At 45.3% G+C, this 9,181-nt stretch overlaps 1 protein-coding gene across 1 annotated transcript; it reads left to right on the plus strand.

The window, feature by feature from the left end:
• The first annotated feature begins 1,086 nt into the window (after nt 1-1,086).
• Nucleotides 1,087-3,158, plus strand: LOC127756585 (protein JINGUBANG-like). Its single transcript, XM_052281939.1, has one exon. It carries the CDS (start codon nt 1,175-1,177, stop codon nt 2,570-2,572), a length of 1,398 nt encoding a protein of 465 aa, XP_052137899.1. The 5' UTR covers nt 1,087-1,174; the 3' UTR covers nt 2,573-3,158.
• Nucleotides 3,159-9,181: the final 6,023 nt, after the last annotated feature.

The raw sequence follows: 9,181 nt of genomic DNA on the forward strand, positions 1-9,181 counted from the left end.
TCACTTAGTATTAATCTGCACATTGATGGTATGATCCAGAAGGTAATTTAATTGGTGGTCAAGCTCTCGTGTGAGTTAAGGCAAGTGCGTGTTTAATTAGGGTAAGTGTTTGACCCGGCCATTGCCGGCGAGATTAGGCTAAGCTGCGGTCAGGGTCAAACCCTGCCAGGTGTGAGCTGCGTTGCTGCCGTCGCCGATTCCGATGCGGTTACGTGCTCTACCTGCTGGACTGCTCTAGCTGCCTCTGTTTTACACTAGCAATGTAGGAGCAGTGGCTTGTCTGGCACAGCTTCAGCTTTAGCTCCACCCCTTCTGAAGCTGGAGCTCAGCTAAATAATTTCAGCTCCACTAAAATTAGGAGTGGAACTGGGTGGAGCTCTCTCACAAAATAAACTAAAGTTGTAGAGCTGGGTTTAGGAAGCTCCACAACTCCACTCCAGACCCAACTCCTGAAGCAAAATTTAGGAGTTGGAGCTGCACCAAACAGGCCCTTAATCTTCTCTTCTTATGACAAAATTCTTACTATTCCCTGCACAAAACGAAATAAAGTGTAGCTAGTTGGTTAAATTGTGACAAATCTAACTTTACATAGTTAATTATTCTAAATTAATAGATGATGCACGAGACCATCAACACTGAGTTATCTATGATGACTTTATTAATACCAAAATATGCTCGTATTATCTCTCTAAGATGTTTATAGAGGTAACTTAAAAATAAAATTATACTGTAATTTTGTCTTTTTTTTTAAGAAATACACTGTGTTTTTCTAGACGTATGAAATACTCCTACACAAAGGACAACAAAAATGGTAGGGTACCCCTCCCACTCTCTGACCAGGTTGAGTTGAGTGCACTGCAGGAGCATGATACCGTGGGCCCCACCACTTCACCCAACTCACCACTCCAAGAAATCATTCATTGTACTGCTCCTACCTCCATACGCCGCCACGTGTCCCACCCATCGAATCCTCCGTCTTTTCCCCGAAAAAAAGCCACGAGCCTCCCCAACCGTCCACCTGTCACAACCGCCTCCTCTATATATACCCCTCCTCCTCTCCTCCTCCCACCTCTCAGTTTATTTTCAAAGCTTCGACGAATTCTTCTTGCCTAGTCTGCCTCTCCCTCTCGTTTTCTTCTTCTTCTACTTCTACGAGGTGTTCGATCAATTGCGCATGGGGAATCACAAGAAGTTGCTGCAGTTTCTGAGGCCCGCGGACACGGCCGTGGCGGCGGCGAGGTTGTCGGACGATGACGACGATGGTGGGGCGCCGTCGTCGGTGCCGCCGTCGCCGATGAGTAGCTGGAGCGGGCGGACGTCGGCGGCGGCGTCGCCCTCGCCGTATGTCATGTCGCCGTGGGTGAATCTTCCTGGGTTTGGTGTTGGTGGTGGTGATGAGGTGGTCGCCGGCGGCGGCGGGACGGGGTTGCTCGGGTCGCTGGTGAAGGAGGACGGGCATGTCTACTCGCTAGCCGCGGCGGGGGAGTTGCTGTACACCGGGACGGACTCCAAGAACGTGCGGGTGTGGAGGCATCGCCGCGAGTTCGCCGGGTTCCGGTCCGGGAGCGGGCTCGTCAAGGCGATCGTCGTCGCCGGCGACGGGAGGATCTACACGGGGCACCAGGACGGGAAGGTGCGGGTGTGGCGCGCGTCGGCGGATGACCCCGCCGTGCACCGCCGCGTCGGCTCGCTGCCGGGGCTCGGGGACGTGCTGCGGAGCGCGGTCCGGCCGTCGCGCTACGTCGAGACGCGGCGCCGGCACAGCGCCCTGTGGCTGCGCCACTTCGACGCCGTGTCGTGCCTCAGCCTCGACGCCGCGGCGGGGCTGCTCTACTCCGGGTCGTGGGACAAGACGTTCAAGGTGTGGCGCGTGTCGGACTCGCGGTGCCTCGAGTCGGTGCGGGCGCACGACGACGCCGTCAACACGGTGGCCGCCGCCGGGTTCGACGCGCTGGTGTTCACCGGCTCGGCGGACGGGGCGGTCAAGGTGTGGCGGCGGGAGCCCGGGAAGGGCGGCGCCACGAGGCACGCCATGGAGCGGGTGCTGCGGAAGGGCGAGAGCGCGGTCACCGCCATCGCCGTGGCCGCGGAGGCGCGCGTCGTGTACGTCGGCTCCTCTGACGGCGCCGTCACGCACTGGCAGTGGCGGCGCGGCGGCGCCGGTGTCGCCGGGCCACCGAGGAACGGCGGGGCGCTGCGCGGGCACAGGATGGCCGTGCTCTGCCTCGCCGTCGCCGGGCGCGTCGTCGTCAGCGGCTCCGCCGACCGGACGATCTCCGTGTGGCGGCGCGAGGAGGGCGCCGACCACGCCCGCCTCGCCGTGCTCGCCGGCCACACGGGCCCCGTCAAGTGCGTCGCCATGGACGAGGAGGACGACACCGCCGGCGACAAGCGGTGGGTGGTCTACAGCGGCAGCCTGGACGGCTCCGTCAAGGTGTGGCGCGTCTCGAGCACCCCCGACGCGGCGGCGGCGCGGACGCCGGCGCACGGGTGGAAGGCGACGCCGTCGCCGCTGGGCGCGTGGACGCCGTACGCCGCGACGCCGGCGCGGAAGCGCATGGCCGCGGCGTGAGCGGAGAATGCGCGGAGCACACACGTGGCCCAATGAGAGAGCAGCAGCAGCAGTAGGGAAACATGTACATGAGTAGTACGTAGAGTGTAGAGCTATACACCGTATGTTTATACGGTGCGGCGTATTTTTCGATTTGTTTTAATTTGGAAAGGCCGCAAAAATGGACGGCCCGATGTGGACTTGTCGTTTGTGTGGTGGTGATTTGGTCGGTGATCTCAGCGGCCTGTGGGCCCAGAGGATGGTGAGAGATTTGGACATTTCCAACTAAGCAGGGAAAGGTTTTTTTAGTTGAGAAGAAAGATGGGGATGTTTTTCAATTTTTCTTTTGTGTTCTTTCTTTGGTTTGGCGATTTGTTTTGCAAGAGAAGTTGTATGAAAGTTTTTTCTTGTGAGAGAAGGAAAGAAGATGTTGGCTGCTTTTCTTATCTAGGAGTACAAATTATAGCATCCATGACTATTTAAATTGTATTTCACCACATTTTACACAAGTCCTGTTTGTTTACTTTTGTTTGCAACTGGCGTTGTGGCTGCTACCACTTACACCAGCTTAATTTAGCCTTCAATGGGTGCAGCCAACAGTGCAGTTGAGCACCCTAATAGAAATGGAATTAAGTTAATTAGAGCTCTTTATTACCAGGACGAGTATAAAAACTTGTATCCACATAAATATATGTTGAATTTGTTTGAGTAGATAATATAAAAGTAGCTATGTTGTCCATCTCATGAATACAGCAAAGAAAAACCTTCAATACAGTAAATAACTTTAACAACTCTGAAATGCTTAGAACAGTAATGCCATACAACAGAAGATCAAACTAGTTGCGTTATTTAGCCTAAGATCAAACTCACCTCTCTTATTTTTCTTTCTAGTGCAAGCTTCCCAAACTAGTAAATGATTTGTTTTTTGTAAAAAAAAGGAAATTTGCTTTTAAAAATCATATTAACTCATTTTTCAAGTTTTTATAGATAATACTTAATTAATTATGTATTAATTCATTATTCCGTTTTACGTGTGGAGAGGAGGGGGTTCTCAACCCTTAAAAAAACATGGCGCTAATTAGTGAGTACTAGATATGTGACTTGCGTGCTACCATTATCTTTTTTTAACGAATCGAGCGTCAATATTATTAAATAGAGTCAGTATACATAAGGAAAAAAAAAAGGAAGAGTGTAAAAAAGGGCCGAAGGCCACTACTAGATAAAAATGAGCCACATTCAAATTCAAGGTAACAATCAATTAATTATCAATTGCCAATCCTTTATCTGCATCATCCATATATACAGCAATGTTAAATACTTAAATTACGAGTATATATATATCAGTGACAAGCTGCTACTACGTAGCCGTAGATGGATGTACTTAGCGTTGCATTTGATGCTAGCTGCTGCGTGCTACCTTCTCTTTCTCCGTCGAGGGAACACGATTCAAATCCCGTATATATGTACTGTACTTAAGTACGCACGCGAAGCAATGTTGGCAGCCGGCCGGCCGGAGGCGGCTAGGTAGCGTGCACCGGCCAAGTGGCCGATCCGTTCAGCCAATTGAAAATTAATTCCCATGCAACTTCCAAGTCTTTCTTTCCTTAGAAAAAGTCCAAATACCGGAACTAAAACTTTGAATATAATCTTTGTGATACTTAACCTTTTGAAACCGGATTTATGCTTCATCCATAGACTTGACAATATTGTTTGTACATAATACTTTCTACGGTAATACTATCTTTGTCCCAAAATATAAAGAATTTTGGATGTATGAGAGATATACTGGTACCACGAATTTGAATAGCTAATGTTGTCTAATTTGCATATATATAGGGTGATGTTGGTTGCACTGCATATGCATCAAAACATCCCATTAACTCTCTTTTACCCAGTGGCGGATTCAGAAAATTTCTTAAGCCTTGGTAAGTGTAATAATGGATAACAAAAACACACAAATCCGTATAACTTTGTAGACCATTTATCGTTGGGGTAAACAAATTAACATTACATAGTTATTATTTTTAAGGAAAAAACTAATGCAGAATACAAACAAATGATATTAACCTTAATTATTTTACAAATTTGCCTTGTTAATCTTTTCTTCATTAGAATTAACAGAGAGTATATGTACGTAGTAGTGCATGAGGCGGAGCCCTGATGGTCGAGCTAGGGCTCCGCCACTGCTTTTATCTGTTCTCTCTCTTCCCAACAATCAAGGGCGAAATCCCATTGTTTCACGTATAATGAATGATAAATGCTTATTAGCAAAAAAAAAAACTATTTATGAATAAATTTTTTATATATGTGTTCTCAGCTATTTAAAATTTAATTAATGCTGAAAAGTAAACTATGATTGAAAACATCAACTCTATTTCTTACCAAACTTGAGTACAGGGAAGAAAGAATTAAAAAGAAACCGACAATGGGTACGGATCCTACCAAAAATGCTAATGCCTGTGTTTATTTTTTTTACTAACTCTTTTACTTGTACACATCACACATGTGACATGCCACTACCTTCTCACATTATGTGTAAGTTCTTTATTGCCTAAATGAAACGAAAAAAATAATAGCCATTGCCCCCAGTTATTTTTAAAAAAGGACACGACCAATACATAATCAAAATGTTAGTCCTACGTATAGGGACAGATCCAACTTAAAAGGACTCATCTTCTTTTTCTTACACTTCCAACCCTGTACTTTTCTTTTCCCTCTTCTTTCTCATCCCCTCTCTGTCCTTCTATGTATATAGAGATCCCCGCCCAACCACAACAAACACGTTCTATATCCACCACAGCAATAGGCACCTCAATTATCAAATTGCTTGGCACATCATTTTTCATACATCCTTTTCTCTCTAGAAGATTCATGCGAATTTCACAAATATATATAATACTCCTCTTCCTCTGCTCCTCTCCTCTTGTCCAAAACTTATACGGACGTTCCCTAAAAGAAAAGAAAAACTTGATACGGACGTCATGACATTTAATACGTGCGCAAAAAAGTCGTAATTTGTCGCTTGTTGCATCTGGTGTCTGACGTTGACCAATCGAGGCGAGATTGCACGAGAGAGATTGCAAAGATGAGTTTGACCACAGCACAGATTGACTAATTTCGTTCATTGATAGATCGATCTCGAATTCTTGATCTGCGTCTAGTCAAACGTGAGATATAACCAAAATTCGTAATGCAAAACTGGAGTTTGAATTCACACTAGTTGTTCGATTTAACCAAAATTTGTCACGTGAGATATACAACTCGATATAGGCTGAAGAGATGCCTTTAACCTCTTCCTCCATCCCGCGAATTCACACTTGATTTATTAGTTTCCTGGTCATACTTTATATTTCTCGAGGTTATCCGGTCTTTCCTCTAGAGAGAGGGAATGAGAGTTTAGAAAATCATACTAGTACAAGTTAAAAGTTGATTTTTCTTTACTGGAGCAGTCAAGTTCAACTTCAAAATTTCGATGGTATTGTGCTCCATCTCTTGCAGAATAGTAGAGTCCTCCGTATTTGTGGTGGGCTTGAAAATGAGTAAATATTTGCCCAGTCTCAGATGTTGGACCTGCCCATACACTCTTCCGGCCAGTTCAGGCATCACCCTAAGATGGGCCGAGTCTCTGGTCGGCCCGGCCCATGTAATAAGTTTAATCAAGGTCCCTTGACTAGACACCAAATTTGATTTTCTTCCTTCAAATAAAAAACCATATACTTCCTCCGTTTCACAATGTAAGTCATTCTAGCATTTCTCACATTCATATTGATGTTAATAAATCTAGATAGATATATATGTCTAAATTCATTAACATCAATATGAATTTAGAAAATGCTAGAATGACTTACATTATGAAACGGAGGGAGTACAACACATCCCCAACTTACAAAACCAGTGAAAATGAGATTCCTTGGTAGTATTAACCCTGATTTTAGCTGATGTAGCGCCTACGTGGCTTGTTTGACTAGGTTTTCGTCCCACGTGGTAATGACATGGCGTTTACGTGAAAGTTTAATTCTGACAGGCTTCTCCTGGCCTGCTTGGATGCTTGGGCCGGCTTACTCAGTGGCTGGTCTGTCTCGGCCTGGCTGGAATAGCCCACTAGAATCTAAACTTTGAAAATAGTTCTATTGATTTTGAGAATATTTTCCCATGAGAGGGATATTCATATTCTCATGTAAGAAAAATATTACGTCCACTCACTCCATCCCAAAATAAATTAATCTAATATTAGATGGAATATTATCTTTGTCGTTTCGATGTATTCGGGAATATCTCATCTAAACTTAGGTTGGTTTATTTTGGGATGTAGAGAGTAGTTAGTATTAGAATTTGATTTGAAGTGGGTTTGTATTTGGATCACTTTTAGCACAGCTGGCAACCAATAGGAAGGCAAATAAGAATCAGCGTGATGGATTTTTTTTTAAAAAATAATTTCGATGGTTCATATTTTTAGTTTTTTATTTTATATTCGAAATTTTCAGAATGTTGCAATGCACGAGCCATTGTCAATCTTGAGTTTTACAATTTTTTGGGTCTACTGCACTATACACTTGAGGCCGGAAGTTCACGGGTGATTAATTGATGAGCTATATAGTTAATTACTTATATATATACACACACACACACACACGAATGAAGCATGAGTAAAGCTTTTATATTTACTATTATTTGTGGCTAAGAAACCTACATAAAAAAATGAAAATTAAAGTAAACTTTAGACTCAACATGATAAACCAACGAGCTGCCGACAAGCCAACCAAGAAAAGGATATCTGGAAAAAAAAAAACTAAACAACTCTATGGCTGAGTTCAGCAAGCAGAGGTTGAGAACACTTACCCTTTAGCACGCAAAATCCATTATTGATCATCACCTAAACAAAGGGCACAGAGACCCATGATGACAAAACATTTATTGTTCTGAAATTAACTCTCATTGATCCAAGTGCTTCGTCGTTTCGTGTCCCACGGATTGTCTCACGCGATACATCAATAGAAATTAATCTTGACTTATTGCATGCATATGCGTACAACACATTCAATAATAACCATTTATTTTTTTAACAAATAAACAAAAAGAATTTTAGTAAGTGATGATCAAGTTAGGATTGAGGTAGTAGTTATGTATAAAGAATAAGGATAGCAGTCGCATAATAAATTACTTAAATCAGGTATAAAATGTGACGTCATGATTTTACCAAAACTGTATCCGGTGTTTCACTGTACCACAGCCTGATCCCGATGGCAAATATATTATCGTACGACTGCCGTTGGATTCCGATCGTACGATGGGCGCAAGGCCACACGGGAGAACCGAGTCCGACTCCGACGAGGCGTAGAAATTCAAGTCGAAGAAATCTCATCACATCTCACAAAAAAAAAAAAGGGAAAAAAAAAGAGAAGAAATCTCATCGGAGAGAGCGAGCGCGCATGGAGGGTTCGAGGATCATGCCGACGTCGAGCCGGTTCGACCAGGAGGCGTTCGCCGAGGAGCTGAATCGCATCATCGGTGGGCTGGCCGCCGCCGGCGACGACGATCCCCGGGCGGCGGAGCGGCGGTACGCCCGCCTGAGCGAGGCGGACCGGGAGGAGCTCCGGTGCGTGCGCCGCGCCTTCGCCAACCTCGACCGTGCGTGCAGGAGCACCAGGGTGCCGCCGGCGGGGAGGCCCGCGCGCCGCATCAGGTTCCGCTTGGTGGGGGGAAGGCTCGTGCGGGAGGAGGGCGACGAGGAGGAGGAGGTGAAGGGGAAGGGGAAGGGGAAGCACGAGGGGGTCCCCACGGCGAACGGCGGCGTGGGGGAATCGCCGTCGTCCTCGGTCGCCGCCGCCGCCGGGTCGGAGGAGGAGGTGGAGGAGGATGAGCTGTGCTCGGCGTTTCGTTCTGCTTGCGGCGCTTCTAGTTGAGCAGTCCTCTTCAATCTCTGGGATCAGTAGGACACTGCTCTACTTTAGGGTTTATCAAATTGTTTGAGGTGGAGTTTCCCTCATGAGCTTATGTTTTTTTTTGAACATATGATATGAATTGAGTGATCAGATATAGGATCTCATTTTTTTCGTGATTATGTTTACCAATTAAAATTTAAATTTTCAATCTTAACTTTAAAGCTGATTTTGGGGTTTATCGTCGAAGTTTATTTCTTGGTCTGTGCTTTTAGATCATCAAGAACACGTATAAAAATTTTATTCACAAATGTCGTAAAACGACGGGACCGATACTCACATAATGATGAGGTCGTGATTTGCAATGGGTATATCAGTATACGCAACTGAAATTTCATTATAGCATTACTTTTCCGATGTTTAATCACACGTAATCAGCTGCGGCGGCACCGGAGCATGCAGTACTGTTTTGGTTTAAACGTGAAAACGTCACTAATCCGAATAAAAAAACATCACGAAAAATCGTCACAGCCGTTTGCAATGGACGGTATCTTTTTGTCATATAAGGTAATCCCAGGCAAGGTTTCTACGACGACGGCCTTTTATCGTAAGGCCGTCACAGAACACAGTTTGCGAGGTCTGAACCATTGTAGTGAGGAGTAAGTAGCATATTTCAAATAATTTTAAAATTTGACGGTCGGTGCTAAATAAAAAGGGTAATTCGAAACCATGTCATTATAATTTTGTAAGA

Source organism: Oryza glaberrima, chromosome 12, assembly GCF_000147395.1.
Source record: "Oryza glaberrima chromosome 12, OglaRS2, whole genome shotgun sequence".
NCBI classification, from domain to species: domain Eukaryota; kingdom Viridiplantae; phylum Streptophyta; class Magnoliopsida; order Poales; family Poaceae; genus Oryza; species Oryza glaberrima.